The 20,989-nt window shown below is 42.3% G+C and overlaps 1 protein-coding gene and 1 non-coding gene across 2 annotated transcripts in view; one reads left to right on the top strand and one right to left on the bottom strand.

The window, feature by feature from the left end:
* Positions 1-20,989, bottom strand: part of LOC126481507 (ATP-dependent RNA helicase DDX51) — a 155,805-nt gene that overhangs the window by 94,797 nt on the left and 40,019 nt on the right. The window contains exons 3-4 of the mRNA XM_050105303.1: positions 16,909-17,059; positions 16,642-16,772 (exon numbers count right to left, since the gene is read on the bottom strand). Coding sequence (XP_049961260.1) covers positions 16,642-16,772; positions 16,909-17,059 — 282 coding nt within the window. The remainder of the gene's footprint in view (positions 1-16,641; positions 16,773-16,908; positions 17,060-20,989) is intronic.
* On the top strand, positions 14,373-14,447 carry Trnas-cga (transfer RNA serine (anticodon CGA)). Its single transcript has one exon. It is a non-coding gene; the product is annotated as a tRNA-Ser (tRNA).

Genomic DNA, 20,989 nt, shown 5'->3' with positions numbered 1-20,989 from the left:
TAATTTCTTCAACACCCGGGGCATGTGAGTCTGGGTGTGTGAATACTGGAGAAGAGAGGACAAGTTTTTCTTGGGGTGGTTCGCAGTTGAGGAGGGAACTGAAATATTGGGCTAAGATTTTGCAGTTATTTGTCGTGTTGGTTTCCAAAGAGCCATCGGGTTTCTTGAAGCACAAGCTAGGCGCTTGGTATCCCTGTAGGTTTTCTCTGAAAGTCTTATGAAAATTTCTTGTATTATTTTTGATGAAATCCTGCTGGATTTCAGAAAGTCTGTTGTTGTCATATCCCCGTTTTTCTTTTCTAATTGTTTTTTAGGTCTGTTTTTGGGTTTTAGGAAAGTTCTCCCAGTTTTCTTCAGTTTTGTGACTGCTAAATTTTTTCCATGCAGTTATTCGGTTGCCAACTGCCTCATCACAGGTTGCATTCCACCAGCAATGTTTCCTGTTGCGAGGGGGTTGTCCTAATTTGAGGGCTTCCTGAATTTTCTCTGTTAGTTTCTTCCAGTCTGTTGATTTTTCCTCATTAATTTGCATGATGATTTTTTCTTTGTTCAGTTGCAGATATTCCGGATCTGGTTTGGTACTTTTGGGTGGCCTTTTTAGCATTCTGTTGGGTTGGAATTTTGTTTTTATTTGGAGAAGATGATGATCTGATTCAAAGACACCTTTGCGGGTTCTGATGTTTTGAATTTCTTTTATGTTTTCTTTGGAAATTGCGACATGGTCTATTTGGTATTCACCCTGTCTAAGACTGGTTGATCTCCATGTGGTTAATTTATGTGCAGGTTTTTGAAACTGGGTACTCATTATTTTAAGTCCAAAGTTTCTGCAGAAGTCGATTAGTTTTTCACCATTCTTGTTGGTACGTTTGTGTTTGGTGTGGGGTCCAGTGGTATCTCTGAATTTTTTTCCTTCCCTAATTGTGCATTAAAATCGCCTACTAAGATTTTCACATGGTGCTTAGGTACTTTATTTGTTGTTTCTTCTAGTGTTTCCCAGAAATTGTCCACTGTTTCAGGGTAGATTTTATTGTGGTGATTTGTGGGGGCGTGCACATTGATCAGAGTGTATGCTTTATTAGCTGATTTTACTGATAACAGGGAGGGACTTTCATTGGGAGACGTGAAGTCAATAACTGAGTCGAGTACGGAAGTGTGTGCGGCGAATCCTGTTCCGGAAAGTGGTAGTTTGTCTCTTACTTTTATGGCTGGTTTGCCCTTGTAGATCCTGTAATTCTCTGCGTTAAAGTGTCCTTCATCTGTGAATCTTGTCTCTTGCAGTGCAGTGATTTTCAGGTTAAATTTTCCCATTGCGTTGGTGAGTTGCTTTAATTTGCCTGTTTTAGTGAGGGTGTTCACATTAATTGTACCAATAAAATTTTTACGTTTCGTTTTGAGAGAGTGACGAGTTTTTGAGAAGCTCCGATTCTTCTCCGCATGGTGTCCCTGATCCCCCAGAATCCGATGATCAGGTGAATCCAGTCTATCGACTGGTGCCTGGGGAGTGACTGTGGTCGTCTTCTCCATCATGCGTTCAAGTTGAATTTTAGTTTTTGTGGTGATCTCTGTTGAGACCACAGGTATACGACTCGATTTTTGAGTTCGAGAAGATTTTGTGCAGCCGCCTCAACTAGAGGAACAGACGCTGACCACTGGCCGCCAGATGCTGAACAGACACCACTGGGTTTATTGGTTTTTGGTCCGCCCTGGGTATTTCATTTCCCCAGTACCACCTATATCTAGGAAGCTTTCCCCTATCCGCCACCCGGGGAGGCGCCCGATGGGGGTACCAACAACCCCACCGGCGGAAAGGCGCCGCGCAAACAGCTCGCCACCAAGGCGGCGAGGAAGAGCGCGCCCGCCACCGGCGGCGTCAAGAAGCCCCACCGCTACAGGCCGGGCACCGTCGCCCTGCGAGAAATCAGGCGCTACCAGAAGAGCTCAGAGCTGCTCATCCGCAAGCTGCCATTCCAGCACCTAGTGCGCGAGATCGCCCAGGACTTCAAGACAGACCTGCGCTTCCAGAGCTCTGCAGTCATGGTCCTGCAGGCCAGCGAGGCCTACCTCGTCGGCCTCTTCGAAGACACCAACCTGTGCGCAATCCATGCCAAGCGCGTCACCATCATGCCCAAGGACATCCAGCTCGCGCGCCGCATCCGCGGCGAGCGCGCCTAAACCGCGCCGCGGCACCACCCACGCACGCAAAACAACACTCCCATCCACAGAACAATGCTTTAGCAATCAAGTAAGAAACTTTTGGTTTAAATATTAAATTTTTGTTTTCATGTTCTCACTCAATGGTGTCAAATTTTTATGTTTACAATTATTATTATTATTATTATTACCATTATCATCATTATTAATATTATTGTAATAATAACAATAATAATTATTTGTACTTTATTGTCGTGTGGACTGAGCTTCTTTTTTCTTTGAGCGGGTCTGAATCCTACTCCACTCAACACTGTGTTCCTCCTTTTGTAATTTGCACACAACTTCCTCAACTTTAACATTTTGTTTTCACAGTCCATCTTAAAGAAAAAGTCCCACAATGATTAAGACACATTCTGGCGGAGAGATCTGACAGGACAACTTTTCTGATAAAATGCACCCCTTCAGAAAAGGAAATCATCATTGGCCTCTACCACCACCACCACCAACACCACCACCATCGGTGTGTGACATTACAAAACATAAACAAACAGGAACACAATGTGTTAACAGGCAAAGCAAACTGAAGACTTGGCCAGAGTTGCAGCACTACTGTGTTTATGCCTGAGAAGCTAGGAGGGGAGAGGTCAGGTAGTAACTACTTACAGTATGTTATCGTTCAAAGTGGACTGCCATCACACACTACAAGTCTATATGCCACAACAATACCCTCTGCACACTATGAATTCAAAAATCAAGGAAGTTAGAATCCATGGAGATACCATAATGCTGAAATTGTGTAGTCACACACAACTGCAGTCCACCATGTTGTTGAGTTTAAAACACTTGGAGTCAGGTGTACATGTTCAAGTGTTATTCCTGGAAATAAAAACGAATAGTTCTGCAGATTAATGAAAAACAGCTGTAAGTCAGCTGCTCCCACCCACAGAGAAATGCTTTAGCAATCAAGTAAGAAACTTTTGGTTTAAATATTAAATTTTTGTTTTCATGTTCTCACTCAATGGTGTCAAATTTTTATGTTTACAATATGCATGTACCAAAGACTGGTGGATCAAGAGATTGGGACAAAAAGATTGGAAAGCAACAAAATTGTTTAGAAGTAAAGGACACCATTCACCGAATAGCAGAAGTGTTGAGTCAGCGACAAACACACACAAAAGAAAATGAAAACTTTGCTAGACATAATTCCTTAAGAGTACACACACAGGTGCGTGTGCGCCCCCCCCCCCCCCCCCACACACGAAATCTCTGTGCACCTACATTGTAGTATACCCCCAATGTAAATACACAGGTGTGTGTGTTTACGAAAGTTAGGAAAGCTTTCATTTCTGTTGTGTGTCTACTGATGACTCAGTACTTCTGGTATTAATTGTGTGGTCTCCTTTACTCCAACACAATTTACATTCTGTCAGAACTTTCCGTACCATAAAAATATAACACAATATGTTCAGATCTTTTCCATGAATCTGATATTGACTGGACGAGTAGTGTTTGTTTCAGACAGTAATAAATTATTTTAATGCTTCAGTATGTGGTAGCTGTTTATTTGACAGAATAATATGTCAGACTTGTTTTCCTGTGGTGCTGCCTTAAAATATAACAACACTCATCAGTGCACTGTATCTTTCCACAAAGACAATTATGTTCTGAGCAATTCCTGTGACTGAATACTGTCACCATGGAAGAAATTATGCTTTTAAAATTTTCAGCAATTTATGTGTGTGTGTGTGTGTGTGTGTGTGTGTGTGTGTGTGACTGCTCTGCTCTGAGCTGATTTCTATGTTGGCAGATTGCTCTCCTTCCCAGCAAAGATTAATACAGAATTTTTTGTCATTTGTAACAGGTGGTTATAAACTGATGGTGTCCAGAGTGCTGCAGTGTGGCAGATTACAGGGTGCTAAAACATTGTAGGTACATTTATTAGTTGGTGCACTCGCGGAGTATGCTGTTTGTCATTTGGTGACGTGCTGATTTCATTTGTGAAGTGACTGTTGATGTAAAGGGTTAAGAAGGTTGACGTATGTACCAAATGCAGTGGCTATTAAGAAGAAGAAATTGTCTGCACCAAATGTAACGGCCACTGGGAAGAAAGACCATTCACTATTTGTAAAGTTGTTTTATCAGAATGGCAGAATTAGCAGCACTGCATTCGGGAATATTGCTGACAGAAACAGCTGCAAAGAGGCCCCGTGTCAACAAATGGGCTACAGAAATATGATCAAGAAATCTGAAGAAACAGATGAAACTAGGTGGTGCTGCAGCGAGAGAGAGGTGGCTGTTCCCTGCTTTCCCTGGGCAGTTATTGATGAAGTAGCCTCAAAATCTGCAGCAAGTACTCGAGCTGTTCCAGTAACTGTTTCTCCCCTGGACAACGATTCAAAAGATTCATCAGGTTACCCTCCATTCAGAGGCTGTTGCACGCAGCGACTGTTATTTTGATTTGTAAATAATAGATTTCAGCCATCAGTCGTCCTTTGAAATTTTTATTGGCAGATCTAGATTTCAGCTTTCAAAATCTAGATCTGCCAATAAAAATTCTGAAGGATGACTGATAGCTGAAATCTATTATTTACAATTCGAAAGATCTTGCGGCACATTTTACACTGTTATCACTACACGATTCTGAATGTGCACCAAATGAAGCCCTGAGATAAATTACAAGGCCGTGACTTTGTACTTTGTTTTTTGGCACATATGGAAATGGATGAAGTGTGGCCAGAGAACATTCTCTGGATGAACGAGGCACATTTTACTCCACACGATGCCACGAATGCCCAGAACTATCGAATATGGGGTTCTACTCCACCACATGTTGTGCTTGAACACCCACTGCACTGTGTGGTGTGGTTTCACAAGCTCCTTCATTCTCAGTCTGTTTTCTTCAAGGAGTTGATGCCTCATGTGCGTGTTAGGTGTAAGTGACATCGCACATTATAAGACCCTCCTTATACAAAACTTGATTCCAGCTTTGCAATAACACAACTATGTCCACACCACTATTTTCAAGGAAGATGAGGTGACACCACATGTCACATGCCAGGTGAAAGGCTTGCTTTGAGAAACTTTTAGTAACAACTGCATCATCTCAAGGCAATTTAAAGAATTTGTGGCCTTCCAGACACGCCGACCAATATTCGTGTGACTTCTGGCTGTGGGGATATCTGAAATATCATGTCTATCAGGGATAAGCGCAGACTCTTCCCGATCTGAAGGACAACATATGACGACATATCGCTCTGATTACACCGGACAATTTGTGAGCAACTATCGACCATGCCCCGTTTCGGATGCAGCATGTTGCTCAGTCAGAAAACCGTACTGAACACGTGTTGTAACTTGTGACCATGTTCTAAAAAACATGCCAGAACCACTATTGCCATGTGTTTGATCATTCCTACCCTTTTCCTGCAGCAACACCACAATCTGACTGCTTACTATACCATACTTTCACCTGGTGGTAGAAAGTAGAACTATTAGTTTTTTCAGCATACATAGCGAGCACAATGATTCATGAGCATACCCACAATGTTTCAGTGTCTTGCAATGTATAAGGCTTTCACTGCAGCACTCAGAACAGTCAGTTCGATCATAACCACTCGGAATGTTTACGTGCAAAAATTATAAGGAACATGCTTAAAATGCGATTTACTAAGGCTGTTGGGAAGAGGTTGGAAGATATGTTCTCACCTGAAGTGCACGGGTGAAGCAGCCCAGAAATCTTTCTACAAATGTTTCTTTGAAGTGTGTGATGTAATGCCTAGAGGAGGCTTTGGTAAATTTAAAATTTCATTTCACCTGACAATGTATCTTGTTATGCTTAACAAAGGGGTTCTTGCAGCAAAACTAAAATTTTCACCTACCTGATGATAGGTGTTCTCCATGTATCTAAAGACATACTCGTAAGTAACTCTCAGTTCATTGAGAGCAAGTTAAACACAGGAAAGTAGAGAAACATGTCTTGGTCTCACGAAGAGTGTGTGCTGTCAGAAGCCTCGAATTCCACTGCTAATACCATCTCCCTATGTTCTAACTATCTTGTCAACATTTATCCACAGTGTCACAGCATAATTTTTAGTTCATCTGAATAAAACAATGGCTACTTTAATTCTTATGCCCTTTTTTCTTTTTGGAAAATTTCAGTGTGCTATGCCTTTTCTGAAACTATGTCACCTTATTTGCACATGACAACTTGTTTAATGTAGCATGTTTTAAAATCAAATCCTACAGCTATAATCTTTTTTCCCTCCTCAGTCTCTGCACTAGCCTTGAAGTCCAGATCTGTGTAATAAAATTTGTACATTTGTATTTCTTCATATTGCTCATAATACTGCAGAAATTGCTAACTAATTTATTTGTACTTTATTGTTGTGTGGACTGACCTCCTTTTTTCTTTGAGCGGGTATCTGAATCCTACTCCACTCAACACTGTGTTCCTCCTTTTGTAATTTGCACACAACTTCCTCAACTTTAACATTTTGTTTTCACAGTCCATCACTTTTCCATTAGCACTGTCCCTTATTTCGCTTTCGTATCTTCAATAAATTTAATGTTGTCAATAACAAGCCATCGCAATAGTGCTCCCAATGTGAGATGACAATGCACGTTACTTTCATCTAATATGTGGGTGTACTTGGTCGCACAGCTGAAGTAGTTCTTGCTACGAAAATGTCTATGGTTTGCTGTGTCAAGAAAAATATTCACATGAATGTTTAAATTTTACAACTTGATAGCAGCACTTGGTATAACTTCTTTCAAGTATTTCAGGTCGCCTTTACATGTGTAGACTAAGCAGTTTTTCCACAGACTTATTGCCTCTTCCTCCACACCACAGTCATGCACAGCATTTCCATAAAAATCCATCTCTTCAAGATCTACCTCGTCCTGTCGGGATGCAGTCAAGTCTCGGTCACATACAATGGGAAAGATCAAACCCTGCAATCTTCTTAATTGGGTTGAGAATGAGATGGGTGTTGTGGCATGTGTGTTCATTCCAGTGCACTTTCCCCTTCTTGATGACACTGAAGATACCTGTGATCCACCAATGGTCATTTACAATGACTTCAGGTGCATAGCTGCTGAGTTCTGGAAAACACTACTAGGAACTGAGTGAGGTCTTAAGGTACTCTTGTCTTATTAAAAATTTGCAACTTACCAGCATTTCTTCAGACATCCAGAGAACTGATATGGAATAAAACTGGTATCTGCTGAATTGCAGTTGATCTGATGGTGATAGTAATTGTCCTCTTTCAGAAGACGTACATCCATCTTATTTGCATGTGCACTGCTTTCCCACATATGGGCTCAATATTCGGCACCTGAATCACCTTCTGCACAGTCCAAGGATTTGTTAGCAGCAGATCTTCACTCTTCACATCTACCAATGTAATCTTCATTTCTTTGTACACCTTGCATCCAATGTCTTTCATAATTTGGTCTATGTATCTTAGTCGCTGTCTTCCTTTAGATCTCTTCCCATTAACATGCCCTTTTATTACTGTGTTCAGGATTCCATTGCGTCTCATCATATGGTCAATAAGTTGCACTCCTCTCTGGGCAACTGATTTCCACACACTTCCCAGTCAGTCTTTTAATGATCTCTTTGTCTGTAACCACGAGAGACAAGTTTATTCTGAGCACATGCAGCTCAAAAGAATTTAGTTTCTTCTCTTGCTCAGTCAGCAGGGTCCAGGTTTCACAGTCATAATATGCCACACTCAAAACATGCCACAGCGTATGTTTTGAGTGTGGCATTTTATGACTGTGAAAACATATTATGTTTTCTTGTTTTGACGCTGGTGAATTTTAAGATCTACTTCATCTTCTTGTTGAAGTAAGTTTTTGCTTTTGACTTCTGCATTGCTCTGTCCATCCCTATTGATCTTCCTTACTAAATATGTAAATGAGTAAACTTGCTCAAGTAGGTTGTTGCTTAGATAAAAAATTTGGACTTCAGCTTGTTCTTCTTTATCACGAGTCATAATTTTTCTTATTGACTTATTTATCCATTTTTATTAACATGGCTTCAAGATTTTGTACTTTCAGCTAGGACAGCTATATAATAAGTATATTTTAAGATATCTATTGTTTGACAATATATTGTACACATGTCTGTGGATCTTTCCTGATGCTTTTAAGAGCCCATTTGGTACATAGGTTAAACATAATACTTGAAAATGCATAATTTTGTTTGTCTTTCCATCAATAATAACTGTCTCTTTTTTGATAAGGTTCCATATTATTCTTCAATATTCATAGCCTATTCCTGCTTTCTTAAAACCACAAATGATTTGTTCCATTTGACATTATCCAAGTCTTTTCTATGCACATAAAAGCTATAAATGTAGTTCGGATCATTTTAGGAGTATTGCTTCTCTGGTTACCCCGTTTTTCCCGAATCCAAGCTGATCTTCTGAAAGTGTAGCTTCAATTTCTTATTCTATGCATTTTAAGAAAAGGAAAATTGCAGCTTTTTTGTCGCCCCTTTGTTTCTGGATACTTTGTGGAGTAGATGACACATTTATCAAAGTAGTTATGGGAAACTTTAATCGCATCAAATAAAAATTGTAATATCATGTGTGCCTCTTTATTATCAAGATGAAACATTGCAACCTCAAGTTTACTTGGCTTTGGCTACAGTACCAATTAGCACAGTACTAAATTCAGTGTGGCAAGGTCACTTGAGAGTGTACTCCTAGAATGAGTAATATCTTTGTTCTGTCATCTTAATGTCCAATCAGGTGTGAAACTGATTTTCTTGGAGTTAATAGCTGGTATGCCACATACATGCAAATTAAACACAATGGGAGTCAGAACTGCCTCTTGGGGCATAATATTGTTCAGGGTCCTCAACCTGCTAGCTTTTCCATTCACAGAAATGCTGTTGAGTAGAACTGCTAGCTTGACATGGAATTACAACTGACTTCAGTACAAACAGATCAAAACGAAAATTTCTGTTCCGACACTGACAATGTTGAGTGTTTATGGAAAAAGTTCAAGGCAATCGTAAAATGCGTTTTAGACAGGTACGTGCCGAGTAAAACTGTGAGGGATGGGAAAAACCCACCGTGGTACAACAACAAAGTTAGGAAACTACTGCGAAAGCAAAGAGAGCTTCACTCTAAGTTTAAACACAGCCAAAACGTCTCAGACAAACAGAAGCTAAACGATGTCAAAGTCAGCGTAAGGAGGGCTATGCGTGAAGCGTTCAGTGAATTCGAAAGTAAAATTCTATGTACCGACTTGACAGAAAATCCTAGGAAGTTCTGGTCTTACGTTAAATCAGTAAGTGGCTCGAAACAGCATATTCAGACACTCCGGGATGGTGATGGCATTGAAACAGAGGATGACACGCGTAAAGCTGAAATACTAAACACCTTTTTCCAAAGCTGTTTCACAGAGGAAGACCGCACTGCAGTTCCTTCTCTAAATCCTCGCACAGACAAAAAAATGGCTGACATCGAAATAAGTGTCCAAGGAATAGAAAAGCAACTGGAATCACTCAACAGAGGAAAGTCCACTGGACCTGACGGGATACCAATTCGATTCTACACAGAGTACGCGAAAGAACTTGCCCCCCTTCTAACAGCCGTGTACCGCAAATCTCTAGAGGAACGGAAGGTTCCAAATGATTGGAAAAGAGCACAGGTAGTCCCAGTCTTCAAGAGGGGTCGTCGAGCATACGCGGAAAACTATAGACCTATCTCTGACATCGATCTGTTGTAGAATTTTCGAACATGTTTCTTGCTCGAGTATCATGCCGTTTTTGGAAACCCAGAATCTACTATGTAGGAATCAACATGGATTCCGGAAACAGCGATCTTGTGAGACCCAACTCGCTTTATTTGTTCATGAGACCCAGAAAATATTAGATACAGGCTCCCAGGAAGATGCTATTTTTCTTGACTTCCGGAAGGCGTTCGATACAGTTCCGCCTGATAAACAAAGTAAGAGCCTACGGAATATCAGACCAGCTGTGTGGCTGGATTGAAGAGTTTTTAGCAAACAGAACACAGCATGTTGTTATCAATGGAGAGACGTCTACAGACGTTAAAATAACCTCTGGCATGCCACAGGGGAGTGTTATGGGACCATTGCTTTTCACAATATACGAGGGCGGTTCAGAAAGTAACCTCCGATTGGTCACAGTGCGGGTTGTGGGGGGAGTAGCGACGCCATCTGTGCGTTCACGCACTCAACAGGTCAGTCGGCATCAAGCCGTGGTTGAGTGAACGTCGTACCTGCGCTAGTTTAGTTTTTGTGGCAGTTTGAAATGTGTGCTGCAATAGAAAACCCCGCCAAATGTGAAGTGCGTGCTGTCATAAGGTTTTTTACAGCCAAAGGATATTCTGCAGCAGCTATTCATCGTGAGCTTTGTGCCGTGTACGGACCAAGAGTTATGAGTGAAGGAGTTGTCCGTGAATGGGTACGTTTATTTAAAAGTGGACGAGAAAACGTTCATGATGAAGAGAGGAGTGGTAGACCATCACTGGTGACTGACGAACTCGTTCAGACAGTTGATGCAAAAGTTCGTGAAAATCAACGTTTCTCAATGTCGGAGTTGTCTACTGGTTTTCCACAGATTTCTAAGACTCTCTTGTACGAGATAGTGACAGCAAGATTGGGTTATCGTAAGTTCTGTGCACGATGGGTGCCCAAAATTCTTACCAACCACCACAAAACTCAAAGAATGGCCTCTGCATTAGACTTTCTGTCACGTTATGAGGACGAAGGAGAACCATTGTTAAACAGAATCGTGACCGGCAACGAAACCTGGATTAAGTACGTGAACCCTGAGACAAAAGAACAATCAAAGATGTGGGCACATTCAAATTCGCCTACCAAACCAAGAAAAGCCTCGCAAGATTTTTCTGCCAGAAAACTGATGGTAACGGTGTTTTGGGATGCCAAAGGGGTGTTGTTGGTGGAATTCATGGAACGTGGTACGACCATTAATCAAGACGTGTACTGTGAAACAATAAAAAAGTTACGACGGGCTATACAGAACAAACGCCGTGGTATGCTGACTTCCGGTATCGTTTTTTTGCACGATAACGCCCGTCCTCACTCTGCTCGCAGAACAACGGCCCTTCTTGAGTCCTTCAAGTGGGACGGTATCAACCATCCACCTTACAGCCCAGACCTGGCGCCAAGTGATTATCACCTCTTCATGCATTTGAAGAAATGGCTCGGGTCACAGCGGTTTGATGACGACGAAGAGCTCAAAGATGCGGTCACAGGCTGGCTCCAGGCACAAGCGGGTGATTTTTATGCAGAAGGAATTTCAAAGCTTGTGAAGAGATACGATAAGTGCCTCAATCGCTATGGAGACTATGTAGAAAAATAGTGCAAAGATGTAGTTGTAAGATGTATATATTAAAATATTTTTATTTAACTTGGTGTATTTTTTTAAATCAACCGGAGGTTACTTTCTGAACGGCCCTCGTATTTAAATGACCTAGTAGATAGTGTCGGAAGTCCCATGCGACTTTTTGTGGATGATGCTGTAGTATACAGAGAAGTTGCAGCATTAGAAAATTTTAGCGAGATGCAGGAAGATCTGCAGCGGATAGGCACTTGGTGCAGGGAGTGGCAACTGACCCTTAACATACACAAATGTAATGTATTGCGAATACATAGAAAGAAGGATCCTTTACTGTATTATTATATGATAGCGGAACAAACACTGGTAGCAGTTACTTCTGTAAAATATCTGGGAGTATGCGTGCGGAACGATTTGAAGTGGAATGATCATATAAAATTAATTGTTGGTAAGGGGGGTACCAGGTTGAGATTCATTGGGAGAGTCCTTAGAAAACGTAGTCCATCAACAAAGAAGGTGGCTTACAAAACACTCGTTCGACCTATACTTGAGTATTGCTCATCAGTGTGGGATCCGTACCAGATCGGGTTGACGGAGGAGATAGAGAAGATCCAAAGAAGAGCGGCGCGTTTCGTCACAGGGTTATTTGGTAACCGTGATAGCGTTACGGAGATGTTTAACAAACTCAAGTGGTAGTCTCTGCAAGAGAGGCGCTCTGCATCGCGGTGTAGCTTGCTCGCCAAGTTTCGAGAGGGTGCATTTCTGGATGAGGTATCGAATATATTGCTTCCCCCTACTTATACCTCCCGAGGTGATCACGAATGTAAAATTAGAGAGATTAGAGCGCGCATGGAGGCTTTCAGACAGTCGTTCTTCCCGCGAACCATACGCGACTGGAACAGGAAAGGGAGGTAATGACAGTGGCACGTAAAGTGCCCTCCGCCACACACCGTTGGGTGGCTTGCGGAGTATAAATGTAGATGTAGAAATCTTCTCTTATAGTGTCACAGGCTGAAAGCTGAGCTGATTTGAGGCCTCTCTCAAATTGATTCCATCAGTGTGTGTTTCTGATCCTAGCAACTGACTTATTCTGTAACCATCTTGTTCGATTGCGATTATTTTATCAATAGTCTCTTGGATGCAAACAGAATTCGCCTATCCAGTAATTTATAAAACACCGAGTACAGAGGTCAATAGTAACCTGAGTTCCTTCCAGGCATGGTTTCAAAACTGTGATTACATTATCTTCCTAAAGCCACTTAATATTATTATTACTAGTTTCTGTTGGAATAACAAAATTATTTATGTGGATGAGCCTTGACTCAGCCAAAGTCATACCAGGAGGACATCTGGCAGTATCTGAAGGGCAATTACCGTCTGAAAGATCCAACTGGAACAAACAAACAAACTTATGAGTGCATATGCAGAACCATTGGAATGCGACTTCACTCTGATCTGCAGTTCTAGGCAACTTTTCTGAACTCTCTTCATTTCCTAAACCTCACCAGTCCTCTTTCTTCACCCCATTTTCTTCCCCTTCAACCCTTCTGCCAGAAGAAGGAGCCACTGGCTCTGGAAGCTTGCAAATATCAATACCTTTATAAATGTGCAGTCTCTCCAGTCTATCCAATAGTTCTTCCGAATAAAATAATTAAAAAGTACTTTAGCTGTTTCCAGAATGAGATTTTCACTCTGCAGCGGAGTGTGCGCTGATATGAAACTTCCTGGCAGATTAAAACTGTGTGCCCGACCGAGACTCGAACTCGGGACCTTTGCCTTTCGCGGGCAAGTGCTCTACCAACTGAGCTACCGAAGCACGACTCACGCCCGGTACTCACAGCTTTACTTCTGCCAGTACCTCGTCTCCTACCTTCCAAACTTTACAGAAGCTCTCCTGCGAACCTTGCAGAACTAGCACTCCTGAAAGAAAGGATATTGCGGAGACATGGCTTAGCCACAGCCTGGGGGATGTTTCCAGAATGAGATTTTCACTCTGCAGCGGAGTGTGCGCTGATATGAAACTTCCTGGCAGATTAAAACTGTGTGCCCGACCGAGACTCGAACTCGGGACCTTTGCCTTTCGCGGGCAAGTGCTCTACCAACTGAGCTACCGAAGCACGACTCACGCCCGGTACTCACAGCTTTACTTCTGCCAGTACCTCGTCTCCTACCTTCCAAACTTTACAGAAGCTCTCCTGCGAACCTTGCAGAACTAGCACTCCTGAAAGAAAGGATATTGCGGAGACATGGCTTAGCCACAGCCTGGGGGATGTTTCCAGAATGAGATTTTCACTCTGCAGCGGAGTGTGCGCTGATATGAAACTTCCTGGCAGATTAAAACTGTGTGCCCGACCGAGACTCGAACTCGGGACCTTTGCCTTTCGCGGGCAAGTGCTCTACCAACTGAGCTACCGAAGCACGACTCACGCCCGGTACTCACAGCTTTACTTCTGCCAGTACCTCGTCTCCTACCTTCCAAACTTTACAGAAGCTCTCCTGCGAACCTTGCAGAACTAGCACTCCTGAAAGAAAGGATATTGCGGAGACATGGCTTAGCCACAGCCTGGGGGATGTTTCCAGAATGAGATTTTCACTCTGCAGCGGAGTGTGCGCTGATATGAAACTTCCTGGCAGATTAAAACTGTGTGCCCGACCGAGACTCGAACTCGGGACCTTTGCCTTTCGCGGGCAAGTGCTCTACCAACTGAGCTACCGAAGCACGACTCACGCCCGGTACTCACAGCTTTACTTCTGCCAGTACCTCGTCTCCTTTCTTTCAGGAGTGCTAGTTCTGCAAGGTTCGCAGGAGAGCTTCTGTAAAGTTTGGAAGGTAGGAGACGAGGTACTGGCAGAAGTAAAGCTGTGAGTACCGGGCGTGAGTCGTGCTTCGGTAGCTCAGTTGGTAGAGCACTTGCCCGCGAAAGGCAAAGGTCCCGAGTTCGAGTCTCGGTCGGGAACACAGTTTTAATCTGCCAGGAAGTTTCATATCAGCGCACACTCCGCTGCAGAGTGAAAATCTCATTCTGGAAACATCCCCCAGGCTGTGGCTAAGCCATGTCTCCGCAATATCCTTTCTTTCAGGAGTGCTAGTTCTGCAAGGTTCGCAGGAGAGCTTCTGTAAAGTTTGGAAGGTAGGAGACGAGGTACTGGCAGAAGTAAAGCTGTGAGTACCGGGCGTGAGTCGTGCTTCGGTAGCTCAGTTGGTAGAGCACTTGCCCGCGAAAGGCAAAGGTCCCGAGTTCGAGTCTCGGTCGGGCACACAGTTTTAATCTGCCAGGAAGTTTCATATCAGCGCACACTCCGCTGCAGAGTGAAAATCTCATTCTGGAAACATCCCCCAGGCTGTGGCTAAGCCATGTCTCCGCAATATCCTTTCTTTCAGGAGTGCTAGTTCTGCAAGGTTCGCAGGAGAGCTTCTGTAAAGTTTGGAAGGTAGGAGACGAGGTACTGGCAGAAGTAAAGCTGTGAGTACCGGGCGTGAGTCGTGCTTCGGTAGCTCAGTTGGTAGAGCACTTGCCCGCGAAAGGCAAAGGTCCCGAGTTCGAGTCTCGGTCGGGCACACAGTTTTAATCTGCCAGGAAGTTTCATATCAGCGCACACTCCGCTGCAGAGTGAAAATCTCATTCTGGAAACATCCCCCAGGCTGTGGCTAAGCCATGTCTCCGCAATATCCTTTCTTTCAGGAGTGCTAGTTCTGCAAGGTTCGCAGGAGAGCTTCTGTAAAGTTTGGAAGGTAGGAGACGAGGTACTGGCAGAAGTAAAGCTGTGAGTACCGGGCGTGAGTCGTGCTTCGGTAGCTCAGTTGGTAGAGCACTTGCCCGCGAAAGGCAAAGGTCCCGAGTTCGAGTCTCGGTCGGGCACACAGTTTTAATCTGCCAGGAAGTTTCATATCAGCGCACACTCCGCTGCAGAGTGAAAATCTCATTCTGGAAACATCCCCCAGGCTGTGGCTAAGCCATGTCTCCGCAATATCCTTTCTTTCAGGAGTGCTAGTTCTGCAAGGTTCGCAGGAGAGCTTCTGTAAAGTTTGGAAGGTAGGAGACGAGGTACTGGCAGAAGTAAAGCTGTGAGTACCGGGCGTGAGTCGTGCTTCGGTAGCTCAGTTGGTAGAGCACTTGCCCGCGAAAGGCAAAGGTCCCGAGTTCGAGTCTCGGTCGGGCACACAGTTTTAATCTGCCAGGAAGTTTCATATCAGCGCACACTCCGCTGCAGAGTAAAAATCTCATTCTGGAAACATCCCCCAGGCTGTGGCTAAGCCATGTCTCCGCAATATCCTTTCTTTCAGGAGTGCTAGTTCTGCAAGGTTCGCAGGAGAGCTTCTGTAAAGTTTGGAAGGTAGGAGACGAGGTACTGGCAGAAGTAAAGCTGTGAGTACCGGGCGTGAGTCGTGCTTCGGTAGCTCAGTTGGTAGAGCACTTGCCCGCGAAAGGCAAAGGTCCCGAGTTCGAGTCTCGGTCGGGCACACAGTTTTAATCTGCCAGGAAGTTTCATACTTTAGCTGTTATTGTTCCTTCTTTTACACTGGACTTGTTAAACCTATTCCTTCTCTCTTTCTAACAATTTATAAACTCATGCCCAAGATGTTGCAGGGTGAACACTGCCTGTATTGACATCTCAGTAGATATTAACAACGGGAAGCAGAGAACCGATATTTTATGCATTGTACTGAAGTTAAAACAGATAAACAGAACTGATGAAAGTTTAAATATTTATGCTTCTCAAGTTAAACTGAAATAAAAAATAGAAATATGTACATTAATGATACATTTTGTCATAACCTTCATTAAAATTATTTCGAAAATGCAAAAAATGACTGTTACTCTCTTCAGATTTCTTTGCCTACTCATCAACACCGCTACAGAATTGGTAGGATGCAGCAGTGTCAGTGTGGCTCATGGTCCACTGAGCACTGAGGACCAGCACAAGAAAGTAAGTAGTGGAGGGGGACGGGCGGGTGGCCTTGTACAAAAGGCTCAAGAAATATTCTTCTAATTTACTCCTCCAGCGGCCACTAATGCTGCTCCCAGTATGGTATTAATTTTTTATATAAAATGAAAATGCTGGATCCAAAAATAGTAGTAATTTTTTTTATACAAGGGAAAACTATGGAGAAATGTAGAAACTCAGAAGTATATATCTGTATACCTACTCACCTGCACAATGGGAAGAACAAATGCCAGTGTCTTCCCACTCCCTGTCGGGGCTGACACGCATATGTCGCTGGGCCAGTACATTGAAGGCTTGTTGGCAGATGAAAGCAGCCATGGAATAACCTGTGCTTGAACTGAAAAGTATTAATTTTTTATGTTAGTGAAATAAGTAACCACAATTTATATATTCATAATTTATAATAATTCTTAATATGTATGCGTGTACATAAAATTACACTCAACTAAATGTGTACAAACATTAGTACCAACCAGGAAATAGGTGTGTAATATGATTTTCTTTCATCTCGGCAACAATATCCTCATCCAATCCGCCAATATCATCGACTGTTGTGTGAAGTTCTTTCAAGTTAACAGAAACAACTGAAGGATTAGCCAACCAAGATGGAAGCACACGTTTCACCTGCAATGAGGCCAGATATAGGAATGAAAATGATTCTAGATAAGCACCCTAGGAATTAAAATAATTGGTAACACTTGACAGGTCAATCACCGAGACTTCTGTTTGGAAACAGAGGTTCACAGATACACTTTGTTTTACTTTATTTACATTTAATTTTTTCAAGACTAGATTTGGGGTTGCAGCCCCATTCTCATGCGCTCTGGAACTTCCCTTTCCAAAACAAATGCTTTAACAGCTATGGACCTGCAAACAGAATTCTCTTCCTAAAAAATGGAGAACAGCACTGACAGGACACATTTCTGAAAAAAAAGTGAACTTTCCTACCATATACAAACAACTTTCTGTTGTTTACATAGCATGTAAGTGCTTCCAGTGAATTTTTCACATCGATACAAAGGGTACACCCACACAAAACTTCCTGGCAGATTAAAACTGTGTGCCGGGCTGGGACTCGAATGCAGGACCTTTGCCAAGTGGTCTGCCATCTGAGCTACTCTAACACGACTCCCAACCCTTTCCCACACACACTTACTGTCACCAGCACCTCATCTCCTAATTCCAAACCCCACAAAAATTCCCTTGTGTAGCTTGTGGAACTAGTGCTCCTGAAAAGAAGCATTCTTCAGAGACACGGCTTAGCTACAGCCTGGGCGACATTGCCAGAATGAATTTTTCACTCTGCAACTGACAGTGTGCTGATGTGAAACTTCTCGGCAGATAAAAACTGTCTGCCAGTATGCGACTCAAACACAGAACCTTTGCCTTTCACAGGTAAGTTATGCAGAACTTGTATGAAACTTAGAAGGTAGGAGATGAGGTATTGGTGGAATTAAAGCTGTCAGGGTAAGTCAAGTGACAAGCTCGGATAACTCTGGCAGTAGAGCACTTGCCCACGAAAGGCAAAGTCCTAGCCCTGGACACTATTTTAATCTGCCATACCGGCAAAAGGGGGTTGGATTAATGTGACAGTACATGCAGGCCTGACAAAATGCAAACAGCAAGAAGACATACCAGAAACAAATGCACAAAAAGAGCCACTTTGTGAAGTGCCATAGGCTGAAAGGAAGAAAGAAATGACTACTGCTAGAGAACAGTGAGATTTCTACGTGCCTCATTTGCACAGTAGTGTTTATATGGGGAGTTACTGATGAAATGCACTGAAAAGCAGCTGTTTTCAAGAGTACACACACCACTGCTACAGGAGCTCACAGCTCACAGGTCTGGGACAATCTCTCACAGCCAGTCTAAAGGGTGTGCCCTCAGCACTTTGTTGGACATGGAGACACTCAATTCAAGAGTGACACTGCTCCATACAGTTAATAAAAACACTGAAGGGCAGGTAGAGGGTGTCATCTGATTCATTATGACTTTAGTAGAGCAGCAACTGGATGGGTTGAGGTCAGTCAAAGTATCACCACCACTGCAAATGCAACAGGAGCGGCACAATGTGTGATCCCACAACTGAAGCTGTCACCTAGCCAAAGGTCTCTTTAAGCACCACATACAGCAGTCTACCAGGCACTGTCATATTGGAAGTGATAAGCCCCTGTCTACCTCCAAACTTTTGCAATGCCATTCAGAGGGGGTTCACAAATTCTCGATTACATTGAAACTTAGCATTTTATGCATATGTATAGTAGTGCCAGAGGTTGGACAGGGGCGGGGGCGAGAGTGGGAGCAGGGGGGGGGGCACAGTGAGGGGGAGGGGGAATTCTGGATCAAATTCCCATAACTTTGGATCTGTAATTGACACACAATTAGCCATAGCCAGTTGCAACAGAAAGAACACACCATCCCCTCCCACAATGTAGGTTCATACGTGGCTACCATTCCAAGTATTCACATTTCCACCACAAATATTTCACAAATGTGGACAATGTTGCACTACATGATGGGAACCAGTGACATGTCTGCTACCTATTCCCAGCTCAGACTGCATTGGTGTACTGAATAGTGTAACTGAAATCACAAGCTCTGGTCCTGGATATCTTGTGGCACAGTGTAAGGGGTGATTCTCATATCAGTTAGTCTGAAGAATGGAGGTAACAGTTAAAACAGACTCAAGGGGGAGGGGGATGGGATATAACATTAACGAAGTTGTTAAAAAAACTTAATGGGGTTCACCCAAAAGTTAAATATATGGTGGAATTTGAAAAAGAAATGAGCATTAAGTTTTTGGATCTTACTATTCAATGCAGCAATAACAAGCTTATGACTGACAGCCATCTTAAACCAACATGCACCGACACACAAAAGAACATAAAAAACCTATTTAGATCCTTGATCCATAGGTGTATCAAACTATATCTAAATTAAAGTGCTTCAGAATGGGAATTACATATATTTCTGCAGGTTGCTTAAAACAGAAAAGAAAAGGGGGGAACTGCAAGGCATTGAAAGAACTTCTGAATAATGACAAACCTATTTCTCTAATACACAATGGTCCAAAATGTGAGTGCACTGTTAGAAGTTTTACAGATGCAAAAGTTAAAGTGCAGTTTCATACAACATAGAGGTGAGTGGACTTGTACAAGGTAATATAGGAAGCAAAGTGAGGAAATTTTCAGAAATGGACATCTATAAAATTGATTGTAGGGATAATTACTTCACTCAGAGGGGCAGAAATTTTTTGATGAAGTTCAGAGAATACTCATCTGACCTGTATTGTTAATACAGGTGGACACACACTGGGTCCTCTGAAAATGATCTATAAATTTTGAACCAAACTCTCCAAAGCGCTGAAGGAACTCCGTAGAAATTTATTAAACCTTTCGGATCCACTGTTGGACTATGTCTGACATCACGATTTTCTGTTACAGCTCCGATGCTGGATGATGTCTGACATGTTTCCATCATTGTGCCATAAATAAGACTTGGGGAGAGTGCAGTGAGTAGAAAAATTGGACTGTACAGGGTATTTACTACCATTCAACTTGTAGGCAGTTTCTCCATACTTTTGACATCTAAATTTACATATGGTTTTTCCATGTCGAGTAGTCCAAATTTGGAAAACACCCCCCCCCCCCCCCCCCCCCCCCATCATCTACAATTCTGTTCAAAATTGGCATTAAGAAGATGCCTTTACATGTTATAAATAATTCCACAAATTCTTGGAGCTCAATATTTAATACTCGAGCTTTCGAAGCATTTTAATACAGGGCTGCTAAAATTTTGCAATGGTAATGCAACAGTTTTCATCATTTTTTTAGGTGATGACTTTCACTGAATAGTTGAACTCCATTATTAAGAGTTAATGTATTAGTACAATACTTTGGATGGTACAGTTTTAAGTTTTGGTATAGTATTCACTTAAGAAATTTCACTGAAACAAAAAATTCAAAGTTCAGGTACAATTATTTCTTGAAGCAAATGTCACAGAAAGCTGTCTTTTTGGGTTTTTACTTTCTATTAGTTTCTCTGCAGAATACGTAAAATTTAGCTTTCAAGAGTGGATTGTTCTTGGGATAACTGGAGGCAAAGTTTACTCCAGAAAATTCTTCCTTGATATTTAAACAATGGAAAATTGCTGTAATTGTGCCTATCTGTGACTCAGCATCTCTGCTATATGGTGAGCAGCAACTTTCCTTTTCATAATATTGTTCCTTGATATTTAGGCAACTTTGAACCTATACACTTCTGCCATCAACTGTGTCAGGGCGATCTGCAGTATTATGAACACTGAACAAATTTTCAACTGTAAAGATTGCTAAAATAATTTATTCATATAGATAACCAGTTTCAACAATGCTCTGTCACCATCTTGGAAACTGCAGAAGTGGGCTAGAAGAAATGCTAGGATACAGCACACATGATTATATCCAAGATTTGAAAATGAGACATAGCAACATCTCAATGTTTACATCATTACACAATTATTAAGAATTTTTATAAAATGTTTTTTAAAAATTTTCTATGATAATATAAAAAGTA

The sequence above is a fragment of the Schistocerca serialis genome, chromosome 5 (genome assembly GCF_023864345.2).
Source record: "Schistocerca serialis cubense isolate TAMUIC-IGC-003099 chromosome 5, iqSchSeri2.2, whole genome shotgun sequence".
In the NCBI taxonomy this organism is placed as follows: domain Eukaryota; kingdom Metazoa; phylum Arthropoda; class Insecta; order Orthoptera; family Acrididae; genus Schistocerca; species Schistocerca serialis.
This window is presented reverse-complemented; position numbering and strand designations above follow the sequence as displayed.